At 40.2% G+C, this 27,479-nt stretch overlaps 1 protein-coding gene across 6 annotated transcripts; it reads left to right on the top strand.

The window, feature by feature from the left end:
* Window positions 1-7: 7 nt before the first annotated feature.
* LOC124095394 (small nuclear ribonucleoprotein G) lies at window positions 8-27,258 on the top strand. Of its 6 annotated transcripts, XM_046448502.2 has the most exons (4): window positions 321-649; window positions 4,480-4,555; window positions 4,907-5,470; window positions 26,542-26,880. In XM_046448502.2, the coding sequence occupies exons 1-4, from the start codon at window positions 552-554 to the stop codon at window positions 26,566-26,568; spliced, it is 765 nt and encodes a 254-aa protein (XP_046304458.1). In that variant the 5' UTR covers window positions 321-551; the 3' UTR covers window positions 26,569-26,880. The 6 variants fall into 6 exon arrangements, with proteins under 6 accessions (XP_046304462.1, XP_046304459.1, XP_046304457.1 ...); XM_046448506.2 differs by lacking the exons at window positions 321-649; window positions 26,542-26,880 and adding an exon at window positions 8-131 and having other exon boundaries at window positions 4,907-7,967; XM_046448503.2 differs by lacking the exons at window positions 321-649; window positions 26,542-26,880 and adding an exon at window positions 57-174 and having other exon boundaries at window positions 4,907-7,967.
* The last annotated feature ends 221 nt before the right edge of the window (window positions 27,259-27,479 follow it).

Raw genomic sequence — 27,479 nt, 5'->3', positions numbered from 1 at the left:
AGCGCGTGGTGTGCTAGAGCGTCAACACGTTAGCGTTTCGCTTGGCCCGTGACGTCATAATCAGTCGCAGATGTCATAATTAATCGCGAACCTTCTCCTGAATTAGGGAAGAAGCAGAACTTCTCCGACAGGTAGCTGTCTCACTCCACGTTCGGCCCGAAACTGTGACGTCAAGTAAGAATCACGAGGAACCAGTGCTGGACCTCTAGGACTCAGTCCTGGGATTTTTTTTTTTCCTGCTTTGTATCCTAAAGAGACCTAGTCACGGGGTCGGGGGTGGGTGGTCCCCCTAAAAACGTACTTTTTTTTTTTTTTTTTAACCGAATACCTACTCGATTGGGTTAGCAAACTACAACTCCTATCGTTCCTCAGCGGGCACGTCTCTTTTGAGACTGCGCAGTGGTTAAAAACAAAGCTAAGCGTTCTGGGATTTGTAGTGTTGCCTGGGCCCTCCTAGCCTAGCCTAGGCTGCAGTCAGCGTGCGTCGTGTGTTCTTTTGGGGGAGTTCAGGGCACTTGGAAGGGGTGAGTCCATTTTTTAAGGGTCAGGGAATGGTGAGAGTGAAGAAAGAGGAAGATGCCTGGTCCCCGTGGAACGAAAGGAATAAGAGATGGAATGGGTCGCTTGGGAAGGAGCTCAGGATTTGGAGGTAATGAACAGATGAGATGGGGCACCTTTCTCCTAGGGTTCTGCCAGCTGAGGGAGGCTAGCATTAGTCAAGAGCGCCCCTTTGGTAGGATTTCATAAGACTTTTTTTTTTTGCTTTGTGACTGTCTTCCATCCTCCCCTACTTTCTTTTTGTCCAACTCTGAATCATCCTTTTCATTCCTTGGGTGGCAGCTGACATTCCTCTTCCCTTTTATAAAACAATAAGTCTCTGTAGAAAATTTTAGCCTATAGTGTAAATAGAAACTTGTCCCGATGGGGCAGCTTCTAGATGAGTTTCCTAGTTCCATTTCAGCCCTCCCAGCACTATCCAATCTCATAGCAGTGTTAAGCTCCTTCATATAAAAGTTCTGAAGTCATTACTGTTTTCTCTTTTGAAGGACACAAGCTGTGATATTTCCTTAGGAAAGACATCTGTCTACATATCTCTGCAATATGACTTCATGGTGAAGGAGCTAAGACTCTTGGCAAGCTACTGTAGAATGGCAAGCCCATATTCACTTAACTCTGGAAGTGTTATTTTGTTTTACAAAGGAGGTGTGTTGCCCATGATGATAAGCAAGTGTTTTTGTTTTCTTTCTTTCTTTTTTGATGACACTAAGGATTGAACCTAAGAACGTCTATCACTGAACTATAGTAACCAGTCTTTTTTATTTTTTATTTTGAGACAGGGTCTTGCTAAATTGCCCAAATTGACCTTGAACTTGGAATTCTTCCACCTCAGTCCCCAGAATAGATGGGATTACAGGTGTGCGACCACCACATTCAGTGGTAGGCAGTCTTTATTTTTGCTTTTCTGTGTGTCTTTTTCCTTTCAAAGTGGAAATTGAAATTAGTCATCCTTGTTCACCATCTTGCCCTTTATAGTTTGATATCCAGCAAACACCCACTATTTTAATACTTGCCTAATGCAATAAAAGAATACAAGCATTATAAGATATGGCTTTTTCTGAACAAAAGCTTACAATCTGCGCATTATTTGTTAAACACCTATGCCAGGCTTTGAGCTGAGGTTGGGGCTGCAAAGTTGAAATCTGAGAACTTAGAACACAGTTGAAGCCTGGTGCTGTTGCATGTACCTAGTCCCAGCAACTTGGGAGACTGAGGCAAGAGAATTGCAAGTTTAAGGCCAGCCTGGGCAACTTAGTGAGACCCTGTCTCAAAATAAAAAATACAAAGGACTGAGGATATAACTCAGTGGTAAAGTGCCCCTGGGTTCAATCCCCAGTACCATATAAATACATATGAACAATACAATGAAAGTGCATTAATAAGTATAATATATGAGAGCCTAGATCAGACAGATAAAATAAACACTCATCAACTTTAGGGAAGATTGCTAAATGCTCTCATAAAAAGATGTAGACCAATGTTATAGTGAATATTGAAAACCTATGTCAGGTTTTCAGTGAGGCTGGGACTACAAAGTTGAAACGTGTTTTTACTAACACAAAAGAATAATTAGAGCACAATGAAAGTGCATTAGTAAGTACAAAATGGGAGACCCTGAGTCAGACATATAAACAAACATGTCTATAAACCTCAAGGAAGACTGGTAAATGCTTTAATAAAAAGATAGGTAAATACAATATTATGGTGAATATAAGAAAAAGATTCTTAGATATTACGTGATGAGGTAATCAGCAACCAAATCAAGAGTTTTGAGAATTTGGAATTATAGACTAAGTACTGTATTAGATATGTACTGTATGAGTATGTACAAAAAAATGAAAGATGCCATTTTTATTAAATCTCAAGCTAGGTACACATAGACAAAAAAGAATGTGCTTTCAAAGTCAGTGAGACCGCTGGTTTCAGTGGTACATGTCTGTAATCCCAGCAGATTGGGAGGCTGAAAGCAGGAGGATGGGAAGTTCAAAGCCAGCCTCAGCAACTTAGCGAAGCCCTAAGCAACTCGATGGGACCCTAACTCTAAATGAAATATAAAAAATGGCTGGTATGTGGCTCAGTGGTAAGCACCCCTGGGTTCAATCCCCAGTACCAAAAAAAATCAATGAGACCAAATATTAGATATCTCCTCCAATAATATAGGTAAGTCATTATATTTTTAGATATAAATTATAGCTCCCATCTTTTATAAGCCTAAATTTCAAAATCAAAATATTAAAAGTCATATCACATCATAATGGAAATCATGGTTGATTTTCAAATGAGCTGTAGAAATAGTGTTTAGAGGAGGGAAATCACTGACAAAGTAGACCGGAAAGACTTCATGAAGAATTGCGGGGGGGGGGGCTGGGGATGTGGCTCAAGCAGTAGCGCGCTTGCCTGGCATGCGTGCCGCCCGGGTTCCATCCTCAGGACCACATACAAACAAAGATGTTGTGTCCGCCAAGAAGTAAAAATAAATATTGAAATTCTCTCTCTTAAAAAAAATTAAAAAAAAAAAAGAATTGGGGGTTTGGGGGTAGGGTTGTGGCTCAGTGGTAGAGTGATCGCCTAGCACACGTGAGGCACTGGGTTTTGATCCTCAGTATCACATAAAAAAAATGAAATAAAGATATTGTGTCCATCAACAACTAAAAAAATAAATATTAAAAGAATCAGAGGCTTGACTTGTGAAGGACAGATAGCTACCATTTACCATTTACTGAGAACTTCCTATACATCAAGCATCATGTCAGTCTCTTTACATCTAATTTACATTTGTTTTTATCACCCCGAGAGGTAGTTTTTGGTCTTATATCTTTTATAAATGAGGAAACTGACCTAGGGAGAAGTTAAATGAATTGTCCTGAGTCACATAACTAGGAAGTAATGGAATTAAGATTCACTTTTAGCCTTGTCAACCTCTAATGTCCATGCCTTTAACCATCAGTGCTATAAAGGGCACAGAGATATATATATCAGGCATCCTCAATGGCTTAGGTATGACCTCACAGTAAACTCAGGCTAGACACATAAACTCAGAGACAACACATAAAAAGTTGGTAGTCTTCACTTGTGTTGCTGTCAGCCTGCCCTATAAGTAAACCAGAGTAACCGTAAATTCCCATCCTGCGGGGTTCAACAGGGAGTGGTCTCGTAATGCATTTAGGGTGAAGGATGATTGCCAACATAAGGAGGACAAGCAGAGGGGTGGACCATCAAATAAAAACAGAATTTCAGTACAAAACTTTAGAGAGCAGAGATGCTGTATGTACTGATAGAGGCACAGAGGGACCGGCTCAAGAAACTGCGGAAAGACAATGAACTGATAAAACCAGAGTCTAGAATTATATCAAAAGACAAAAGAGGCCAGGGGACTGAGCCATCTGAAATAAGTGTAATTGGACAACACGTCACCAAGGAGCCTATTTCTTCCCTCTTGAAACCCCTGATACAAGATTCAGAATGGTTCACATTGAGTCCAGAAGAGAAGTATGCTTTTAATTCATATGAAAGGAAAGATTCTCTTCTTATTAAAAGAGCATTCATTGGGCTGGGGATGTGGCTCAAGCGGTAGCACGCTCGCCTGGCATGCGTGCGGCCCGGGTTTGATCCTCAGCACCACACACAAACAAAGATGTTGTGTCTGCTGAAAACTAAAAAATAAATATTAAAATTCTTTCTTTCTTTCTCTCTCTCTCTCTCTCTTAAAAAAAAAAAAAAGAGCATTCATTATTCTCCACTATAGGAATGCATTGGCTCCCCACTGCCTGTATAGTCCTGCCTATTAGCAGGTTTTCTCTTTGTGGGAGAAATGTTCCTAGTCTTGGCCAAAATATTTAGGGTCTTTGACCCAGATAATATGTAAGTAGATATGTTAACATCTCCCACATTCTAATCTATCTTTGCTTTTTAATCTTCCAGATTGGCTTGGGCTAAAGCATCTAAAGACCCTAGGATTGCTGCAGATCAACATTCTCCACTGGAGAAAAAGATATTGGTAAATAAGCTATATTTATATCAGACATTTAGGAACTACTCAGAGAAGGAACTTCAGGTGCCCAGTGACACCTTCAGGTAGAAACATTACACACTAGTAATGTTTCCCAGACATTTTCATAGTTGCAAAGTGAAATATCATTTTGAAGATTCCCAACATTATGTATTTTTAAAGCTAGTTATTGATCATTGGTGGGTACTTAATATTTTATACTTTTGAGAGTAATATTGAACTTATTACATTAAAGTAAATTTAAAAAGCAAGTATTAATAAGGAAGGTAAGCTCCTGTTTAAATATGTTCAAAGGAAAAATATGATCACATTATAAAATTCTGAACCTCACTTTGACAGAATCTAGGTGGCGTGCATACAACAGCAGCAAGACACTTGATGAGTAGGAAATGTCAAGAAGAGTATGAAACACTCTGTAGGGAACAAGCTGTTTCTCTTGACTACTGGCTTGCCAAAGCAGAGTCTTATTATAATAAAAGATTAGTGGAAATGTTGAAAGAAGAGAAGACTGGCAATGAAATGAATACAGAAATGGAGGAGAAAACAACCCAAAGCATAGAGGGACAAAAACAGTACTATTGGGTACCTGAGAGAGAGAGGAAACAGATACAAAGGCACATACATGGAACAGGCCAGGCCAGAGAATTTAAAAGCAAAACATTTAGACAACCAAGACCCCTCAGTGCAACAATATTACCAAAAATTAAGCCAGAAAAGCATAGCATCCCAAAAGCACGGAGAAGAAAGCAGGTAAATGAGAGACAACAGATGCAAATTAAAGATCATCAAGAACGCATGATTCGAGGGAGAGAACTTATAGAGCAAAAACTCAAGGAAAGAATTTTGAGGAAAAGTCAGAGCCAGCTACCTACATATGAGAAGCAAGAGAGAATACAGAAAGAGGTAAAAGAGTTTGAAAGAGTTATTGCATATCCACTTTTCCAGCCTCGCAATAGAAGTCGGATTAAGGTGAATATTCTTATGGAAAAGCATCAGAATACAGAGGAAGTGGATACAATTATAAAGCCACATCAAAGAAGATGCTTGGTTGTGCCACCCTTTTTGAAAAGCCAAATAAGGAAAATAAAAGATTAGTAAAGTTTCAATGCTTTTGTGATGAAATCATACCTCTTAAATGAACCTTAATTTCTTAAGAGTTGTCTCTGCTAAGGGTGTAGTCATTGTTCCCATTTGTATCACATGCATAAGTATTAAGAAAGTTCTGAACTTGAAAACTTGCTTAGCTATTTTTGGTTGCTTTGTAATCAAGTTGCTTATGCTTTTCAGTGTTCAATTTCCATATTTGTAAAGTTTGCCTATCCTTTTCAATGTTCAATTTCCTTATTTGTAAAGTGAGGATAATATTTCATAGAATTTATGGGAGGATTGTGATTTTTGTGTAGAGCATTAATATGTATTAGTTTCCCTCCATGAGGAAGATCTAGCTTGAGTGATGGTGATAAATAAGGAACTTAAAAGGAACTTTTTTCGTCTGCCTCTCTGATTCCTCCTGCTCCCACCCTCAAGATTATCTTGATATTACTATGATTCAAAATACCCCCTTTTACTTAGGTGGATACATTCATACCTTCATCAGAGAACTACTAACTGGGCCCTAAAAAATCTAAATTGTGCCATATAACTTATTGCATGATAAATTTGATTTTAAGAATCTCCTATTTGTAATGCATCATGTTAATTACTGGGGATGAATAAAGAGAAATCCCTGCTATTGAGTAGTTTACAATTAATGGCAAAAATCACTCAGTAAACAGATAACATATATGTTGAGGGTTATGATAGAGGTGTGTACAGAACACTGTACAAGAAAGGACATTAACCCACCTAGATGAGCAGGGTGAAGAAGATGGAAGTCAGAGAAGGTAGTGTTGTAGTCTCACATTTCTTCCAGTTCCACATTTTGTCATTTTCTATCATCCACTTAAGGCTTTCCCTATTTGTGGATTCACTCAGGGTTAAGCAAACTCAGCCTCTCTCAAACACATGCCACTAGTACTTATTTTAAACCAGAAAGCAAATTTATGAATTTAGTGGAATTTTAATTACCAAGCACGATGTAATTTATTGTTTTCGAGAAAGTCATTTTCTTTCTAGATACCAGAAATTTGTGGAAGCAGTATTCATCATTGGTGAATAGAGAACCAGAGAAATGGAAATTGGTTGCCCTAAAGAATATTTTACTTAAGTTGTAGTAATCCTGATGTTCACCCTCTTGTACTACTAGTACTCTCCTGACCATGAATATTTCTAGATCTGTATTGTACAATAGAACTTTTAGCAGCGATAGAAATGTTCTACATCTGGGTTCCTCAGTAGATTAGCCACTGACAAATGTGTCTAATGCAGCCAAAGGAACCAGATTTTTAAATTTTAATTAATTTAAATTTAAATTGCCGCATGTGGCAAGTGACTGCCCTATTACACAGTGTAGCACTGGATAGGATAATCCTGGGTTCCAGATTCCAGTACCACCATCAGTTTTCTGTCTTTGATAGTATTTGCTTCTTTTATTTTCTTTTAGCCTCAAAGGATTGTGAGAACTTACATTATTTTATAAGCCCAAAAATAATGGGCTTAGAGTGAGTACATAGTAGTTCTTTAAAATTAAAAAAAAATCCAAATGTGGGCTGGGGATATGGCTCAAGCGGTAGCGTGCTCACCTGGCATGCGGGCGGCCCAGGTTCGATCCTCAGCACCACATACAAAGATGTCTGCTGAAAACTTAAAAAATAAATAAATAAATATTAAAATTCTCTCTCTCTCTCTTTAAAAAAAAAAAAATTCAATTGACCACATGGTAATTGTACATATTTATGGGGTTAGAGAATGATATTTCATTATATGTGACATTGTATAATAAACAGATCAGGGTAATTAGTATACCTACCACCTGAAATATTTATTGTTTCTTTGTGTTAGGAACATTCAAAAAATTTTTCTAATAGCCATTTAGAAATACCGTTGTCAATGTATTGCCTTATTGTGCTGTAGAATATTAGAAGTTATTTCTCCTACTAAACTGCCCATCTGTACCCATTCATTATCCTTTCTCTCCGTATCTTTTCTCCTCTCTATCCTTTCTAGCCTCTGGCAACCATTATTCTATTCTCTGTTCCTGTGAGATAAACTTTTTAGACTTCACATACAAGTCGAGAGCATGTAGTATTTATCTTTCTGTGCGTGACTTATATTACTTAATTTAATGTTCCATCCATGTTGCCACAAATTATATAATTTCATCCTTTTTATGTCCAAATAATATTCTGTTCAGTATATATACCATATCTATTATATTTATTCGCCTTTTAATGGGCACCTAGGTAGATTCTGTATGTTAGCAATTGTGAATAGTATCATAATAAACAGAAGTGCAAATGTCTTTTCGACATACTAATTTTATTTACTTTAGATATATATCCAGTAGTGGGATTGCTGGATGATGCATAGTTCTATTTTCAATTTTTAAGGAACCTCCATATTGTATCTTAATGACTATACCAATTTACATTCCCATCAACAGTGTATGAGAGGTCCTTTTTCTCTGGATCCTTATGAGCATTTGTTATTTTTTTCTTGATAGAAGCTATTCTAATTGGGGTGAGATGATATCTTTTTTTGGTTTCGATTTGCATTGCCGTGATGATTAGTGATTCACATAGTTCCTGAGAACATTTGTATATCTTCTTTTTTTTTCCTATTCAGAACTCATTTTTATATCCAGATCTTTTTTTTGTTGTTGTTGTGAGTTGTTTGAGTTTTTTATATATTCTGAATATTAGTTATAATGAGTTATAATAATTAGTTATAATGAACTCCTATAAATTGATAAGTAAATTCAAGTCACCTATAAGTTAGTGTGATATTAGTCTCTTGTCTGATAAATAGTTTGCAAATATTTTCTCCCTTTCTATGTGTTGTCTCTTAACTCTATTGTTTTTTTTGTGTGTGTGTGTGTGTGTGTGTGCAGAAGAATTTTAATGCCTGTGTTTTTGGGGTCTTATCCAAAAAATATTTGTCCACACCAGTGTCCTAGGCATTTCCTCAGTTTCTCTGTAGTAGCTTTGGGTTTTACATCTTTGATCCATTTCAAGATTTTTTTTTCTACTACATATTGAACCCAGGGGTGCTTAACCACTGAGCCACATCACAGTCCATTTTATTTTATTTATTTTATGTTATTTTATTTTATTTAAATTTATGACAGGATCTCATTAAGTTGCTTAGTGCCTCACTAAGTGGCTGCGACTGGCTTAGAACTTGAGATCCTCCTGCCTCAGCCTTCCAAGCCACTGGGATTATAGGTCTGTGCCACTTCACCCAGCTCAAGTTCATTTTTGTATGTGATATAAGATTTGTGCCTAGTTTTATTCTTTCGCAAATGAATGTTCAGTTTTCCTAGTACCATTTGTTTAAAATATCATCCTTTCTCAAACATGTATTTTTGGTACCTTTGTTAAAAATCTGTTGTGGATTTATTTCTGGGTTCTCTACTCTGAAGCATTGGTGTACATGTCTCTTTTTATGCCAGTATCACACTATTATGATGGCAGTAAAATAGTATGTTTTGAAGTCAAAATTTGCTCATTATTACTTTGGCAATTCTGGGGTTTTTGTGGTTCCATAAAAATTTAAGGAGTATCAGGCACAGTTTCATACACCTGTAATCCCAGCGGCTCTGGAGGCTGAGGCAGGAGGATCCGAAGTTCAAAGCTAGCCTCAGAAACTTAGGAAGCCCTATACAACTTATCAAGACCCTGTCTCTAAATAAGATATTAAAAGGGATGGGGATGTGGCTCAGTGGTTAAGCACCCCTGGGTTCAATCCCTGGTCCCACCTCCCAAATTTAAGGAGTGGTTTCTTTTTATTTTTCTGAAGAATGTCATGGGTATTTTAAGAGGGATTGCATTGAATCTGTAAATCACTTTGGGTAGCGTGGACTTTGTAACAAAATAAATACTTCCAGTCTGTGAACATTAAATGTCTTTTCATTTTATGTGTGTGTTCTCTTCAATTTCTTGTAGTAGTATTTTATGCTTTCCATTACATAGAGTTCTTTCACCTCCTTGCTTAAATTTATTTTCAGGTGTTTTATTCTTTTTGTAGCTGTCATAAATAGGACTGATTTTTTTTTTTGCTACTCCATTTGTGTGTGTGTGTGTGTGTGTGTACACACACACACACACACACACACTTTTTGTTTGCAAAGGTTCTGCTGATAAATCTGCGTTTAATTGAATGGAGATTCCATTATATATGACTTGATATTTTTCTCTTAATGCTTTTAGAAATCTCTTTGTTGTTGACTTTTGATAGCTTGCTTATAATATACCTTGAAGAGGATCCCCTTTGGTTGAGTTTATAATTGGGATCCTTTGAGCTTTGTGAGCCTGAATGTGCATATCTCTCCCAAGAATTGGGCAGTATCAACTCTTATTTCATTACATATGTTTCTGTATCTTTTTACAACTCTTTTTCCTCTGGAATTCCCAAAATTCAGATGTCTATTTAATAGTGTCTGATAGGTTCTCAGGCTCTTTCTTCTTTAGTCGTTCTTTATTCTTTATCTTTTTCTTCTTGACTGGGCTCAGAAACCAAAAGATCTGTTATTAAGGTTCAATTTTTTTTTTCTTCATACTTGTAATCCCAGCTGCTGTCTAGAGGCTAAGGTAGGAGAATCACAAGTTTTAAGTCAGCCCGGGCAACTTAGAGCCCGTTTCAAAATTTTTAAAATTGAAAGGATTGGGATATAGAGCACCCCTAAGTTAAAACCTCAATACCATAAGTTTTTTTTCTGCTGCTTCCTCTAGTCTATTGTTAGGGATCTGACATATGTTTTTTAAGTTTTTCATTCACTGAATTTTTCATTTTTCAAGATTTTTGTTTGGTTCTTTTTTTATGTTGTCTGTCTTCTTGTTGAATTTCTCATTCAGATCATGAATTGTTTTCCTGACTTCACTAAATTGTATCTCTTGTATCTCACTGAGCTCCCTTTAGATCATTATATTTAATTCTTTTTCAGACAATTCATAAATTTCCTTTGGGGGAAATTCTGTTACTAGAGAATTATTTTATTCCTTGCTTCTCATACTTCTTGTTCCTTATATTGATATCTATGATTATAGTGCAACCGCCACTTTTTCCCTCCAGCCAGTGACAGAGAGGCTTTTTCTTGTGGATTAGTGCTAGAGTATGTGTGGTATATTGGGTTTTATTTTTGAGTACAATCATTAGTGTGGCATCTGTTCAGTTGTAATCCTCAATGTGTCAGTGACAGAGAGTGTGGGTGTTTATGACTGGTATGGCATGGTATAGTTTTGCTGAGGGTAAGGCCACCATCTACTGGCTTTCAGGCTGAGAATGGGCAACTGCAGGCACTGTGGACTGGTAACTGTATGATGGGTTCTCTGGAGGGCAGGGTGGCCATCTTCTGGGTGGTGGATTACACTCGGGACATGTGGTGCTGCAGGCTGCCTGGCTATCTGGTATACTCTTGGAGAGAGGGGCACCACCTAGCTGTGTGTTGGGCAGTTCTAAGTGCATGAGAACATGTTGGACTAGCTGGCTGTAAAGCAAATTCATGGTGAGGGTGTCAGGGCAGTCACCCTGATGGCTATCAAATGGGCTCAGGTGCATGGAGATGCTACAGGCCATTCAGCTTTATGGCAAATTCATCAAGTATGGGGTTGCATTCTAAATGATTATCAGGCCTGACTCAGGCATATAGGTGCTCTGAGCTAGCCAACCATTTGTTAAGTTCTCAGTGGGGAAGGGCCACCCCTGACTGGCTCTCAGGTCACTCACAGGTACTCCTGACTGGCTGTCAGGTGACTCACAGGTACTCTTGGCTCTGTTAGATCAACCAGCTATAGGGATATGGAGCCAACACCTGGCTTGCCGAAGGGCTGGGTGTAGGTGCATGCAGGCCACAACTGTGTGTTTAATCCCTTCTGTGCAAGTCTGTCCTTTCCCATGGGATGGGGCACAACGTGGGTTTGGATTCAGGGTCTTGGCCTTTCTGCTGGGCTTACACTCTTGAGCAGCTGAGGTCATAGTGCTGCAGCCACCTTTGTGAGCATCCTGGAATAAGAGTGCAGTCTTAAGAATAGAGATACACTCTGACTACTAGGGAAGGGTACATTCTAGCAGTAGGTCTGGTTTTCAAATGGCACCAAGCCATAGCAGCTTAGGTCACTGGGGAAGGGGTGTATGTAATATGTGACCTCCTACTCTGTGACAATATATCCATGTGAACTACAGGCAACTCCCCAGACTGTTTGAAGTTTGGTCTCCTGTGCTATTGTCTGCAGAGGCAAATTGGGACCATTGGGGGTCTCCAGCTTTCCCTTTTCCATAAGGAGAAGTTAGTTTTGGCTCCCAGAGTATCTGGGTGAGGAAGGCAGTGTGTAAGAGGAAGGGTACCTTGCTTTTCTTCTGTGGTGCTATATTGGGTTTTCATGCTTCACAGGGATCTCACCCCAGTTAAAATAATAATAAATAAAATATACACTTTCCTTGTCTCCTTGAGATAAGGGATACTAAAGTGCTTTGTAGGGTCTTTGGGTATAGCTTAGTGGTAGAGTTCTTGCCTAGCATGTAGGGAGGTTCTGGGTTCTATTTCCAGCATTTTATGTCCCCCCCCCCAAAAAAAGGAAAAGTGATTCATAAAATGCCACACAGTGTCATGAATCCATGAATCATTATTGCCCTTTTATCCATTGTCTTCCCCTAATTTTATTATTTTTGAAACTGGTCTCTAACTGCTGGGTACAAGCCATCCTCCTACCTCAGCCTCCCAAGTAGTTGGTAATACAATAAGTAGGTGTGTTCTTCCCCTTTTTCATACTGTACTATGAACTTCTACCAGAATCAAGTTTATAATGCAAAAGGAAGAAGAAAAGAGGGAAGTTACTAAACTAGGAAAAACTGCAAACCTTGGGGAATTTAGGCTGAACAATAAGAGTGTCTAAGTTTTGCCAAGTGCTTGTCAATTATTTGAAATATCTAGGCATAGGATACTGTGTTAGGTAGTATCTGGGATAAACCTGCATATTATGGCAAGTCAATACTTAAGAGGTAAAGATAGGATTTATTTAGTAATTCCAAATATTTAATTTTATTAAGCAGGTACTGTATTAATGCGAATGATAGAAGGATCAGTAAGAGGCCTTCCTTGGCTCGGTAACAACTTGAAATCTGGTGAAGAAAGAAATAATTACATTGCAAGAAGGAAATAGTTAACAGAAATAATGGAGAATTGCTCAATTCTTCAGAATGGAGCTAAAGAGCCTCTTAGGAAATCTTTGGAGAAGAGGTAAACACTTTTTTGAACTGAAGAATGGAAAGTTTGATTAGAGGTGAGAAAGAAAGAAAAAAATCTAGGTATAAATGACCTACAAGCATAGCAAGGCCCTAAGCAACTTGGCGAGACCTGACTCAAAATAAAATGTAAAATAGCTGGAGATATGACTGAGTGGTTAAGGACCCCTGTGTTTAATCTCCAGTACCAAGAAAGAAAGAAAGAAAGAAAAGGGGGGCAGGGAGGGAGGTGAAGGGAAGGGAAGGGAAGGGAAGAAAAGGAAGAAATATGAGTATTAGCATTTTAAAACATTAAAAAAATTTTTTTTTGTTGCACATGGACACAATGCCTTTATTTTGTTTATTTATTTTTATGTGATGCTGAGGTTTGAACCCAGGGCCTCACACATGCTAAGCAAGTGCTCTACCACTGAGCCATAACCCCAGCCCTTTAAAACATTTTTTAAATTTATTCATTTGTTCTAATTAGTTATACATGACAGCAGAATGCAATTCAATTCATAGTATTCAAATGGAGCACAGTTTTTCACTTCTCTAGTTGTACATGAAGTAGAGTCACACCATTCTTGCAATCCTACATGTACCTAGGGTAATTATGTCCATCTCATTTCACCATCTTTCTTTCTTTTTTTTTTTTTAAGAGAGAGAGAGAAAGAATTTTTTTTAATATTTATTTTTTAGTTTTCGGTGGGCACAACATCTTTGTATGTGGTGCTGAGGATTGAACCCGGACCACACGCATGCCAGGCGAGCGTGCTACCGCTTGAGCCACATCCCCAGCCCTCACCATCTTTCTTACCCCCATTCCCCTCTCCTCCCATCCTCCCCTTTACCTTTTCCAAAGTTCCTCCATTCATCTCATGCCTGCCCCCATTATAGATCAGCATCCACTTTTCAGAGAAAACATTTGGCATTTGTTTTTTTGGGGGGATTGGCTTATTTCACTTAGCATGATATTTTCTAACTCCATCCATTTACCTGCAAATGCCATAATTTCATTCTCTTTTAATGCTGAGTAATATTCCATGTATATATACTGTAAGATCAGGAGAGGCGGGCAGTGACCAAAGGAGGCAGATTTAAAAAGGCTGCCGAATAAGGCTTTATTTGAAATATCACTCCTGGACAGAACTCAATCAGACCGACACAGTGGACAGGAGAAGGGTCTGAGGAGAAACCGCGTGGAAGCTTGACTAGACTGGACTTTTATGGGACTTACAGCAGGAAGGGAAGGGTTTGGGACAGGAAAAGTATTCTAAGGAAATTTGTCTTGGAGCCAGCAAAAACTCTAAAAGTGTTTTTAGAGTCCCTATTCCCATTGGAGTTGGTCAGGAGAGTTGGCTGAGCTCCAGGATTGGCCAGGGGGGTCCTGCTGATTGACAGGCATTAGTCAGGAGATCTCGCTGATTGACAGGAGTTTCTGTTGGCACTTGATTGATATTTCTTTCCCGTGCGGGCTGCTTTGTTCTAAGTCACCGCCACCAACCTGACATATACCACAGTTTCTTTATCTATTCTTCTATTGAAGGGTCTCTAGGGTGGTTCCACAGTTTAGCTACTGTGAATTGTGCTAATATAAACATTGATGTGGCTGCGTCACTGTAGTATGCTGTTTTTAAGTCCTTTGGGTATAGACGGAGGAGTGGGATAGCTGGGTCAAATGTTGGTTCCATTCCAAATATTATAAAACATTTTGGCAACTTGAACCCAATGCCAGGTTGGCTTTGGAGTGGCTGGGTGACATTGTAGGTTTTGTTACACAGATCACTGTTAGGTAACATAGTGGAGTAGAGACATAGGTAGGGGAGGGTACAGCAAAGTAGGAGACATTGGAATAAAGTAGCTGTGAGGAATGACATGAGGAATTGGTGAAGAGAGAGAATAAACTGGAAGTCCATGGAGAAGGGATAGGGTTTTCTATCAATGAGCCATGGGTAAGAGAGATGCAGAGCCAGCAGTCAGAAATATAAAATGGATTAGAATTGTTAAGAACTTGTGAGATTGTGTTGAGAAATGTGAGCAGAGGGGGTCTAGGGTTTAGTAGTGTTTTTGATGGTTTGAGCTACGTTGTGTATTGGCTTGTCAACCGGTTGGATGTAGGCCTTAATAATTTTGATTATTCCTGCTGGATCTTTGCCCTGCTCATCTATACAGACCCCAGCCTTGACAGAAGAGTCACAGAGCAGATTTTGAGTGTCAGGGATGGTATATTGTACTGGGTTACATTGGTTACTTTTACATTTGTGGAGGGGCCACTCCCCAACTAGGACAATAAGCCTCATCAGGGCTACCTTTGCAAGCTGAAAGCATTTGTTTGTGTCTGAAGCATATATATTTATGTTGGGAAGCACATTCTCATTCCCAACCAAGGGAGTAGCACCCTGTGATGAAATCTTGTGATATGGTGATTGGGCAGGCATTAAATTAGAGAACAATAGGAGTGTTGGGTGTGCTATCCCAGCAGGTGGAATTAAGAAGAGTTGGTGTGCCCCAGGTTTTTGAACCTGGAATTGCCAAGAGCCTAACATTTTGGAGTACATAGGAGAGAAAAAGAGAATAGAAGTAAGGAAGAGAAATAAGAGATTTCTTCTGAGAATGAGACCCATGCCTGAAATTGGGCTGGGGAAGATATAGAACAAGGGAAATATTGTTGTTCCATGGACAGGATATGAACAAAAGACTAGTAATGGTACCAAGAGTGCATGGACTTATTGTTCCTCTGAGATCCATTGTAATCTGATTGTAGTGGGATTTGTTTTAGCTGCAGAGTACCTGGGACCCAGAAGGGGAAGAAGAGGCAGAGGTGACAGGCCATTGGCCGGGACCAGTTTAACCTTGCGGAGATGAAACCATGAGGGTCTTCCAGCAACTTTAATGGCCATCAGGGTAGTCAGGAGAACTTGGAATGGTCCTATCCATTTGGGGGATAGAGGGGAAGGATGAAGATTGAGATATACCCAGTCCCCAGGATGAAGGTGATAGGTAGGCAGTGGAGAGGAGTATTGTGGTTGCGGGAGGACCCTGTCCACATGTTCATGTTCATGGAACAAATGTCGCATTAGAGAAAGAGTGAGAAAGTAGTCACTGAGAGGACTAACAGAAGCAGATCCTAGGAGGAAAGAGTGGCTATACATAAGTTTAAAAGGGCTAATAAAAGAAGGGGAATATGGAGTAGCTCTCTAGCACATTAGGGCCAAAGGTAGAAGGATGGTCCAGGGTTGCTTTGACTCTAGGGACAGTTTAGTGAGTTGGGATTTAAGGAGAAATTTAGCTTTGTACTATTGCTGAGGACGGAAGATGATAGGAATGTGTAGCTTCCAGGAAATATTAAGGGCGGATGCCACCTGATGGGATTTCTGAGAAATGAAGGAGGGACCATAGTCAGTCTGAAGTGAGCGGGGGCGGGGGGGGGTGGTGGTGGGCAAATCTGGGAATAATTTCTTCCAGAAGAACTTCAGTGATGGTGGCCGAATTTTCAGTAGTTGTTAGGAAAGCCTCTATCCATCAGAAAAAGTGAGGAGGTATTTGGTCTTTTTTTGTGGGGGGGCATGTGAGTAAAATAGAGTTGCCAGTCCTCTCCAGGAGTATGGCTTTGAGCATGATGGGTAGGAAAGATGGGAGGCCAGGAGCCACCTTGTGCTGAGGTGATGGCACATAGGGAGCATTTTTCAGTGACCTCACAGAGATTTGGGAGTGGCTGGGGGTGAAAGAAAAGGGGCCAGAGGAGGTAGAGGTTTTGAAACCAGTGTGAAAGGAGATAAGGATCTGAGTGAGGACAGTGAGAAGCTGTTCCTGTGGGAGCACTTATTTTCTATTAATCTTTAACCAGGGACCTTCTGTTGTGACACCTGTGTTTGTAATAAATAAATTGTGTTCCTCCAGCAGATAATGAGGGGTTATTAAAGGAGTAAGAAAGAGTTGGGTATTGGGTGGACCAGAAAGTGCTGCTGCTTTGGCTTCTTGATCAGCTCTATTATTCCCTTATGTAATAGGAGAGGAGTCAGTTTGGTGACTTTTACAGTGAAAGATCCCTATTTTGGAAGGAAGGTGAGCCACTTTAAGCAGCTCAAGGATTAGTGGCCAATTAACAATGGGAGTACCTTTGGTTGATAAGAAACCTCTTTCTTTCCATATGGCAGAATGTGATAGGAGAATGTGAAAGGCATGCTTTGAATTGGTATAATGTTAAAGGATTTCCTTTTGCTAATTTTATGGCTTGGGTAATGGCTATAAGTTCAGCCTTTTGGGAGGATGTGCCCAGGGGAAAGATTGTGCTTCTATGATATCAGTGCAGGAGACAATGGCATAGCCTGCATGTCACTGCATTTGATGGATGAAGGAACTCCCATCAATGAACCATGAGAGGTCAGAGTCGAATTGTGGTCCTTCCTGTATATGGGAGGGATAAGGGAGAAATTCATCCAGGACTTCTCAACATGAGTTTGTAACTGATAGTTGAGGATTAGGAACAAATGTAGCAGGGTTGAAGGATGGACAAGAGTGTAAAGACAGTGTAGGGTCTTCAGTGAAAGAGACTTGGAGAAGTAGAATGTGAGAGAGGGCCATACTCTGAAGAGCTTTGTGGGTCAGGAGGTCAGAAAGGTGATGGGGGGAGAAAATGTGTGGTGTGTTATCTGAAGGTGAGTTTCTTGCTCTCCTGGGCTAACAGAGCAGTGATCCCAAGAGCGTAGAGACAGAGAGTCCAAGCCCTGGTGGTAGGGTCAAATTGTTTGAAGAGATGTGCCACAGAGGCAAAGGAGGGTTCCTTCTGTTGTCCCAGAACACCCAGGCAGGGCTAAGCCCTGTCTTTCCGTAACATAGAGAAGAAAAGGTTGGGAGAGATTGGGGAGACTAAGTGCAGGCATGATAATGAGGGCCTTCTTTAGAGATTCGAATGGAGTAGAGATGGGTTTAGAAGGATCAGGGGCTCTTTAGAATCTCCCTTTGCTGCCTCATATAAAGATTTGGCCAGCAGGCCAAAATTGGGAACCCAAAGGTAGAAAAACCTGCGATACCCAGGAAGGAGAGTATGTCTGCCTTTGTGGTGGGGGTGGTAGATGGGAAATAGCTGACTTGTAATCAGTGTGAGGGAGTGAGATGGACAGAGTTTTTAGATATTTGTGTGCCGCAGTCTGGCTGGGCACAATCAGGAGCCACTTGTCAAAAGAAACTAACTTTATTTTTAGAACCACACACGCCAAACAAAACAGCCTCTCAGGAAAAACCCTCAGAGCCTCAACTGCCACCACCGGCTTTCCACAAGCCTCTCTCTCCCACACAAGCTTCTCTCCACCTTCCACAATCCTCCTGCTCTTGAGGCCGGTTGGCTGGGTCACGTGGGCGGAGCCAAAAAAGTCCCCCAATGAGCAGCTCCGTGGTCTGAAAGGGCAGGGAAACAGCCCAATGAGCATCACCGCAGAGGAGCCAATCAGCTAGATGTTGCTGGGGCCAAGGAGCCAATCAGCTAGATGTTGCTGGGGCCGCTGTGAGCCAGTCATCAGCCGGCAGCTGGAAGTTTGCTGGGGCCCCTTCGGCTGTGGCTCTCAACATTTGTGCTTTTGATGGAGAAACACGGTACCCTTTCTTCACCAGGAAATTAAGGAAGGGTAATGGTGTGATTTTGAGAGTTCTAAAAGGTGGAACTGCAGAGAAGGAGATCATGCACATATTGTAGGAGAAGAATAGGTGACAGGGAAAGAGGAAAGATTCTCAGCAAGTACTTGGTCAAAGAAATGGGGATTGTCTCGAAATCCCTCCAAGAGAACTGTCCAAGTGAGCTGTTGGAAATGATGAGTATCTGGGTCAGTCTATGTAAAGGCAAAGATATCTTATGAGTCAGAATGTAATGGGATAGAAAAAGGAGTCTAAGACTGTAGACTGTAAAGTAAAAGGTGTCATTAGGGATGAGAGACAATAGAGTATAAGGGTTGGGAACTACTAGATGAAAAGGACTGCCTCATGGATGATGTGGAGTTCTTGGACTAAACGATAAGATATGTTGGGGTTTTTAATGAGTAAGATGGGGGTGATAAAAGGAGAGTGTATAAGGTGAAGGAGACCTTTTTAAAGATCTGTTATGATGGGGTTTTAGCTCTTTAAAGTGATTCAGGGAAATTGGATATTGAGGCTGACATGGGAAGAGAGGTCCTTCAGGGATATGTGGGTGGGCATATGGGGAAGTGCAATAACTGGATGGGTCAGATCCCAAGTTTGAGGGTGGACTAGGTGTGGAGACAGGGGGTGGAGGAGCTGGGTTACTCAGGGCCAAAGAAAGAAGTAATGTAGTGTGTGTGGAAGGGAAAAAGGGAATTGGCAAGAAGAGGAGGGGAAAAGATCTGTAGCCCCCGGGGTGGGTTGTTCTGTATCGGGACTTATGAAAGGGAAATGAAGTGTAAGGGAGGCTTGAAATTTGGAGAGGAGATCTCGTCCCTTTAAGGGAGAGGGGCAATAAAGTATAAATAAAAAGGAATGGGTAAAAAAGAGTTCCCTCAGTGTTGCATCATAGAGGGTTTATCTCCTGGCAGGTCTCAAAAAAGGTGGTTATTTTTGACAAGCTTAGAGAAACTACCCAAGAACCTAATAAGAATCTAGCCCAATTTCTCTCTCATCTTACAGAGCCTCTTCAATGCTATACTAAAGTAGGCTGGAAGTTATTCCCTCTACCCTGACTGTAGAGGTTTTGGAGGGCTGAGTTGGTCACCAAAATTTTGGACAAAGCTGAAAAAGTTGCTCCCGTATCAATGAGGAAAGAGATTGGCCTAACTTAAACAGTGGAGGTAACCCTGGGCTCCATGTGGCTAATGGTCATGGGGCAGAGAGTCCTGGGCACCTTCACTCTCAGAGGCTAGTCCTATAAAGTTAGTTAGGGAGGATGAAAAGGGAAGGTTTGGCTCCTCACCTTGTTGGGTAAAGGGACAATCGACTCCCCAGTGTCCATCCCTTTTGCATTTAGGGCAAGGGCCAGGTGGCAGTCTGGGATTAAGGCATGCATGGGCCCAGTATTTTTCCTGTTCTTCTTGTTTTTTTGAAACAAGGTCCAAGAGGTGCCTTATATTGCCCTTTGTTGGAAGTTGTATCCTTGGATTTGCCTTGCACAGCCTGTGATAAAACTTGAAATTTGGTTTTATCACTTTTCTCTTTATCTGTTTTTTGTTGTTCTTTTCAATAATTTAAAAACCTTAAAGGCAGTATTAAGAATGGTTGGTTAGGGGGATTGCGGGCCTTCCTCTAACCTCTTAAGTTTTTTCTGAATGTCTGGGGAAGATTGGGAAATAAGTGAGTCATTAGAATGATAGTGCCATCTGGAGATTGTGGGTCTACTTTAGTATAGCATTGAAGAGCCTCTGTAAGATGAGAGAGAAATTGGGCTGGATTCTTATTAGGTTCTTGGGTAGTTTCCCTAAGCTTGTCAAAAATAACCACCTTTTTTGAGACCTCCTAGGAGACAAATAACCATCTGGCCTTTTAGTGTATGGCCGTTGGTTTGATAATCCCAGTTAGGCTCTTCTGAGGGAACTGTGGTAGTTCCAACAGGATGGGCAGGATTGGTTCTATGTGTCTTATCTGCATGTGCTTGGGTGCAGCCCAAATCCTGTGTATTCCACAGGAGGGTAGAATAGAGAATGATATAGACGTGGTGCTGTGTAAGATCATAGGACTGGGTAAGGTATTGGAATACTTTAGTATAGGAATCTGTGGAACAGGAACCCAAACACTTCTCGATTTGGGGGAGGTCAGTGAATAAGATGGGAACTCAAACACATACGATGCCTTCAGCTCCAGCCACCTCCCACAATGGTAAGAGGGGGGCTGTTGAAGCTGCCCAGTGGGGCCCCCAAGAATGGGTATGAAGAAGGGAAAAGAAGGAAGAGAGGCAGGTGTAGGAGATGTGGTATTGAGGTCAAGAGAAGGGAAATGGGGATGAAGGGCAGGATTGGACAGGGAAGACGGGTCCCTGTTTAGTGAAGGTATATCTGAGTGAGGTGATGAAGGTGTGGCTGGGTGAGGCCATGAAGAAGCATACATGAAGGTCAAAGAAGTGAAGAGTGATCTTGTGGGTTGAAAGTGGGAAAATCACTAGGATTGGGAGGTGAAAGGGTTAAGAGAGAGTGATCAAGGAGGACATGTGTAGGGAAGCAGGACTGACACAAAGAGGTACTAGAAGAAAGAAAAGAGAAGGTCAATTTCCTCTATAGTACAAGCAAGAAAGAAGTGGGAAACCATTGGATTTTTAATTTATGTTGAATATGGACTTTGCATTTCCAGGTGAATTAAGTCTTGAGTATAAGAAAGAGTAAGGAGGACACCAAAAATTTCTAACTGTGAAAGTAGATGGATAGAGCTGCTGTTAGCAGAGATGGGGGAGATGTGAGAAGGAGCATACTTAAGGTATTTAAGGAGCTGGTGTCACAGGCACTGGGTACAGGAGATGTTGAATCTCAGATGTCCATTTGGAATGAAAATGAAGCAGTCAATTGGGCAACTGGTCAGATGAGTTTGCAGACACTCAGGAGAAAATATGAGGCTTGAAAATAGATTTGGGCTGAGATGTTGAATAAATTATATTTAAAACCTTAAAATGAATAAAACCACTAAAAGAGTGGTTGGCTGTAGAAGATAAAGGAAACAAGTATTGAACCCTGAATCCTCCAGTGCTAAGTGACCTGCACAGTTCTATGTTATGTGTGTTTGTTTCTATTGCCTGACTGCCTCCACTCCAACACCCTGGCAAGGGAACTAATTCCCCAATCTGGGGTTGTCAGACCCAATCTGAGGGGGATATTCCCCCAATCTGTTTGTTTGAAGGGAAGGCCCCAGTTGGCTTGGGACCAGCACCCCACTTCCGTTTATGTTGACAATCTGAAAAGGGAATTTGTATCTTTGTGTGTCTTTTTGTCTGTGTCTCTGTTAAGTGTGATGGCATTGTTTTACTTTGGACAGATGCAGTGTCCCAAGTTCTGATCTTCCTTAGATGTGTGGAGGTAACTTTAGCTAAATTTTAGCCTGAAAATGTCCCTGGTATGCTTCTCCTGCTTCCCTGAAAGGGACCAAAAGTCAATAGAACTGCCAGCTTTTCTGTTCTCTCTTTTACACCCCTTTTAGCTGTGTTTTCAAGAACTTTGATAAGCTTTACCCCCCTTTGTTAAGTAGGATTAAGGAAGCAATGTTTTCTTCCCCTAGTTAGCTGACTTGAGTACACCCACTGTTGGGGGAAATGCCTGCTTGGGATCTAAGAATTTGATATCTCCCCTTTTCTTTTTCTCAAAACCCTGTCCTCATTATTAAATTGGCATTAATTGGCTTCAAGGACAGGAACCGAATTTTGACACCCCCCCCAGGGAGGACTCTAGAGGAGCCCCCACTCTGTTTTCTTGGGGAAGCCTAGCACTCCAAACAACTGCATGTGGAGGGTTAACTTTTTGAGAGCTGACTACTGGAAAGTTAGGAGATATGCCAGCATGCCTGGGATAAGAGCCTAACCAGAGGAGCTAATCCTGTAAGTAAAAGGAGGGACTAAGGGACTCCCAGAAGCTGCCAAAGCCTCTTTTGCTTCGGGGAACTCCCTCCATCTCTGCCTACTAAAAAAAAGGGGGGGGGGACACTGAATGCAGTAAAATCACCACACCGAGACCCTTGATTTTACACTTCTGGTTGACCCTCTGTGAGAATCTGGTCCATTCGTGGGGACATCTATGGTGCTACTGGTGTAGGAGTCATAATTAAATGGGAGTTAAAAACTTGGGAAGATTTTTCTCTTACCTGGACTGTTTTAAAAGTTCCTGTCTGTCAGTCGTAGTCTGGCGCTCCTTTCTGTCTGTCTGTCGATGTGTCTTTCTTTGTGTTTGTTTCTGGCCCTTTAAGACATGGGCAATAATGTGTTGATATCAACTGTGGAGTTTTTAAACATTGCAATGGAGATTTCACCTGCAAAAAGCTACAAGGCCTTTACTATTGTGTTATGTGTGCACACTTGTGTTATGTGTTGTAAACAGATGAAAATAATGATATCTTCATGAAAATTGGCAGATATATAGAGCACTCATGAAAATTTAAAAAATGGATCCAAATATCTTTGATTCATATGATTTAAATGGTTCAATTTAAATTGGGTAAACAGATGAAAATAAAGGTGTCTTTAAGCTTACAAGTGTTTCTAGGTGTTCAAAAAAAAACTAATAAAATGTTGATATCTATGAAATAATCTGCCTAAATTCAGAAATTTACAAGGATTGTTCAAAATGCGGACAGAAAAGGTTAACAGATGGTGGGCTGGGGATGTGGCTCAAGCGGTAGCTTGCTGGTCTGGCATGCGTGCGGCCCGGGTTCGATCCTCCGTACCACATACAAAGATGTTGTGTCCGCCGAGAACAAAAATAAAAATAAAAATATTAAAAAAAAAAGGTTAACAGATGGAAAAGATAAATTAGAAGGTTCTAAGTATGGATTTAATAGAAGGAAAATGTGTTTCTGGATAAGAGAGTCTATGTGATTAAGTAAATAAGAGGGTTTAAGTAAGTGATAAAGCAGGTCAGTGTAAGTTGGTTATATATGTAAGTTTTTTGAGCAAGTAATCTTAAAGAAATTAAAAATTATACAACTATGGTTAAACAACATCTGCTATTTTGCAATATTGTAATATATTATTTCTTTAAGAGCTAAACTTAATGAATATAAAAACATCAATGTAATTGTGGTACTATTAAATGTGTTCATATCTTCCAGATATACATGTCTGTAAGGTAGAAGCTTTAAAAGAGCATTATATCAAGCTGGTGTTCTAAAGTTGTATGGTAATTTTAGACTTAAAAGAAAAACTTATTGGAGATTTATTTATATCATTTGATGTTCTATAACTGGACCTGTTATCAGTAAGATATGTAAAGTTTTATGTTACTTTTTATACTGAGGTACAATTTAAATGTATTTTTAAGTTAATGAGAGCCTAATCTGTGTAAAGTTTAATATTGTAAAACACAAAAGTACTTTGCTACTTTTCTACAAAAGGTTAAAAGCTTTCAGCCTTTCTTTAATTCATGTTTTAGATGTGATATTATATTGTGTTAGCTAATATTTATGTGAACTTGAGCAATAATTTATGCAAGCTTTGTAAAATGATGTTTAAAAAGCAAAGATCAGCTTCAGAACTATAGCACTTTACTTAAGATTTATGAAGAGCCCCGCCTTACCTGAGATAAGGCTCTGAAACCCATCTTACTGCATGTGAGAATGACTATGAAAAAAATAGGACAGGTTTCAGTACCTTTAAAGTTGTGTCCAAAAGTTGGTTTTTGTCACGATTACTAGGATCTCAAACAGGGGATATAATGTATAATTCTGCCAAAGTTCAATGTAGCTATTATATGAACTAAATATGTTTTTACTCTTGTTAATTTTATTTGTAGTTTTCTTATAAATGGTCTAAAGATTGCCTGTTAATGTTTTGCAGAGGTACTGATTTGAGAACACACAACCTGGGTTAATTTAAGATAATAAGTTATCACCTATAGGATAGAGAGATAGACATTAAAGCCCAGTACTCTTAATATAAATCTGTTGAAATTGATTTGCTGGATGTTTAAGATTAAGATTTAAAAATAAAATTAAATTAAAAGGGCCAAGAAAACCAATATTTGGCTCTTACCGTCTGAGTCAGTCTGAATCCAGGGAACAGGGGACTTCTCTAAAGAGCTTTGCAACTCTGGGCCACATAACCTCCTGATCAGGGAGATTAACGAGACCACTGGAGAACAGAAAGCCAATCAGTGCATTTGCTATGAAGAGGAGGGTCATCAGTGAAGGGAAACATCCCTGATGCTTTCAAGGAAAGCCACATGGTCAAGCAAGACCTGGACCCATCCTAGCTCAAATGGCACTAGCCAAACTGAGAAGCTGCTCTCAAGTTCCCCCAGGACTCCCATGGAAACTCAACTGACTGTTAACAATAGATAGAAACAAAACTCAGTTTGACTGCTTCATCTTAAACACTTAGCAAAGACAGTTAAAACCAAAACACAGTTATTCCTGGGCATTTTAAATAATAATAATAATTAAATGTAACTTAAGGAATACACCTTGTGTTAGCCCCCAAGAATAAGTAAACTGGAGGCTACAAAAGAAATTCTTAGGCAGGAATGCCTGATAACTCTCAAAAGAAACTATCAAGAGAAACTGCCAGAGTAGTTTTTAGTTTAAGGCCTGCAGATATTCCTAACCTACACAGGTAGGCTTGGTGTTTACTAGTGTGATCATACAGCCCTAAGTAACAGAATTAAAGGTTTCTCTAATAGACACAGAGGTCATACTAGTAAAAGCATTTTGCAAGATCAGATGACATTAAATTATTAAACTATCTTATGGGGAAGGACATATGTAACACTAAAAGTTAAATATTATGTTTACAGTCCTGATAACTGGGGATGTTAACGCCTGGTAAGGAAACTTCTGTTATACAGCAACAGGTTCCAGCTACTGCAGCATTTATTCAGTACTCATGGTTTTTGTTTCTCTCATAGAAGCACCCATCCCCAGATAACTTTACAACCTGTTATTCCCCAACCAGACTTAAAACTGAACTGACTCCTAAAAGGGAACTCATGTCCCCCACGTCGTCAAGCCCCCTCACGTTCGACGCCCACTCTCAGCTTTGAAACAGCCAGAATGAGCCATCGCCATTGCCCCTTCTCCTTACAGCAATAAGAAGTTCCTAAAATTAGAGGGGGGAATGAAGCCAGAAATAGGTAGACAGTGTAGATAGGTAAATTGAGTCAGGTTGGATCTAGGAGGCCAATTTTGAGTGAATCTGGGAAGTTGAAGACTGTCCCCTGAGGGTTACTGTTTACGCTACAAAAATGTAGGGCCTGCCCAAATAGACCTCAAACTGAGGGGACCATGATGGGTTCCCAAGTTTCCAGACAAATGGGGGAATGAGAAACCAGCCTCTACTCAGAGCAAAGCCTGTCCAAGGAAGGGGGTGTGACCCTTGTCCTTGGAAAGACCCACAGAGAACTCCTAGGCACATACCCACCCTGCTGAGTTGTTTATCTACAAATAACAGGAGAGATCTGTGGTGCCAGGTGTCCCTGACTCAGTCAGGCTAGGTGAGGACCCATAGCAACCCCCTAGCAACCACCACTCAGCACCAGACAGGGAAAATACCTGGAATGCCAGATGACCTCCCAGTAGTTTATGGTGGTTGGTAACATGTTGGGAAACCATGTAGTTCAGCATGTACATGGCTTAAACCAATCAGTTCAAATGAATCCCCCTCTTGTACTAACCAATCACCCTTACCAACTTGTTCCTGCCAGTGAATGTGCTAATCAATGTTAAGAGTTGTTTGATTTTCCCCATGGTGTGTGATGATTTGCTAAGAGATGCTATGGTATATATGAAGTCCCTGCCTTCCTCACAGAGTGTATAAAACTGCTGCAAACCCTGGGCTCAGGGCCTTTCAGCATCACCAGTTGCTGTGTGCATGCAGAGGACCGAGCTAGCTTGCAGTAAATGCTCTTTGCTGCTTACATCGATCTTGGTCTCTGGTGGTCTTTTGGGGGTCTGGAACTCGAGCATAACACCTAGCAGCTCAAGGCCAGTTTTTTTTTAATTAAATTATTTATGTATTCTAATTTATTATGCAGGATGGAAGAGGCCAATTTCTTTCCTAGTTCTTTTATTGCGAATTTGAAGAATGAAATACATGGACAACAATGGAAGGCAAGAGTGAAAGAAGCAAGATTCATTTAAATGAAAAAGAAAAGAGACAAAACTCCTGGAAGTGAGAGAGGACCTGATCACAAGTTCACTTAAGTGAACTAATCTTGGGGCTTATAGAACTTCTGGTTAGGGGCATAGATCAAAATCTATGCTAAACAGGCATTGGAAAAGTGTTAAGGCCGGTGACGTCAATCGTAAAACGCTGAGTCTACCGGTAGCGTGAAGGAGGGCGCCAATTCCGATTCAAAGCATCTTTGAGCTTGAAGAGTAGACAATATGAACAAGGCTCATCCTCCCGAGCTGAAAAAATTTATGGACAAGAAGTTATCATTGAAATTAAATGGTGACAGACATGTCCAAGGAATATTGCAGGGATTTGATCCCTTCATGAATCTTGTAATAGATGAATGTGTGGAGATGGCAACTAGTGGACAACAGAACAATATTGGAATGGTGGTAATACAAGGAAACAGTATCATCATGTTAGAAGCCTTAGAACGAGTATAAATAATGGCTGTTCAGCAGAGAAATCCGTGTCCTCCCTCCAGAAGCCCTGTTTAACTATGACTTGAAAATTGGTTCATGTACATTTTCATATTAAACTTTTTGTTAAATAAACTTCAATAGCAAATAAAATTTAAAAAAAAAAGAAAAGTGTTAAGGCTATTGGTTAGCCCTTTAGTCCGTAGCCTTCAGGTCTGTCCCACCTCCCTATTCCCATCAACCCAGGACAAGGAGTTGGCTGGAATGTTTGGAATGTTTCTACAGGTTAATCTCTTAGAGTGGCCTTTACATTTTAAAAAGGCTTAATTGGGATCCCTGAATTCTCCTATCTCATTCATTATTCAGTAGATTCTGACCT

The sequence above is a fragment of the Marmota monax genome, unplaced genomic scaffold (assembly GCF_021218885.2).
Source record: "Marmota monax isolate L192 unplaced genomic scaffold, Marmota_monax_Labrador192_F-V1.1 WCK01_AAM20220418_F8-fsc00393, whole genome shotgun sequence".
Lineage (NCBI taxonomy): Eukaryota > Metazoa > Chordata > Mammalia > Rodentia > Sciuridae > Marmota > Marmota monax.
The sequence above is the reverse complement of the archived record's forward strand: the minus strand, read 5'-3'. Positions and strand labels throughout refer to the sequence as shown.

Coding starts and splice junctions, on each gene's coding strand:
- LOC124095394 (XM_046448501.2), top strand. CDS start 552: ATGGTGAGAGTGAAGAAAGAGGAAGATGCCTGGTCCCCGTGGAACGAA. Junction 650..4,479: donor AAGGAGCTCAGGATTTGGAG/GTAATGAACAGA, acceptor TTAATCTTCCAG/ATTGGCTTGGGCTAAAGCAT. Junction 4,556..4,906: donor CACTGGAGAAAAAGATATTG/GTAAATAAGCTA, acceptor TCACTTTGACAG/AATCTAGGTGGCGTGCATAC.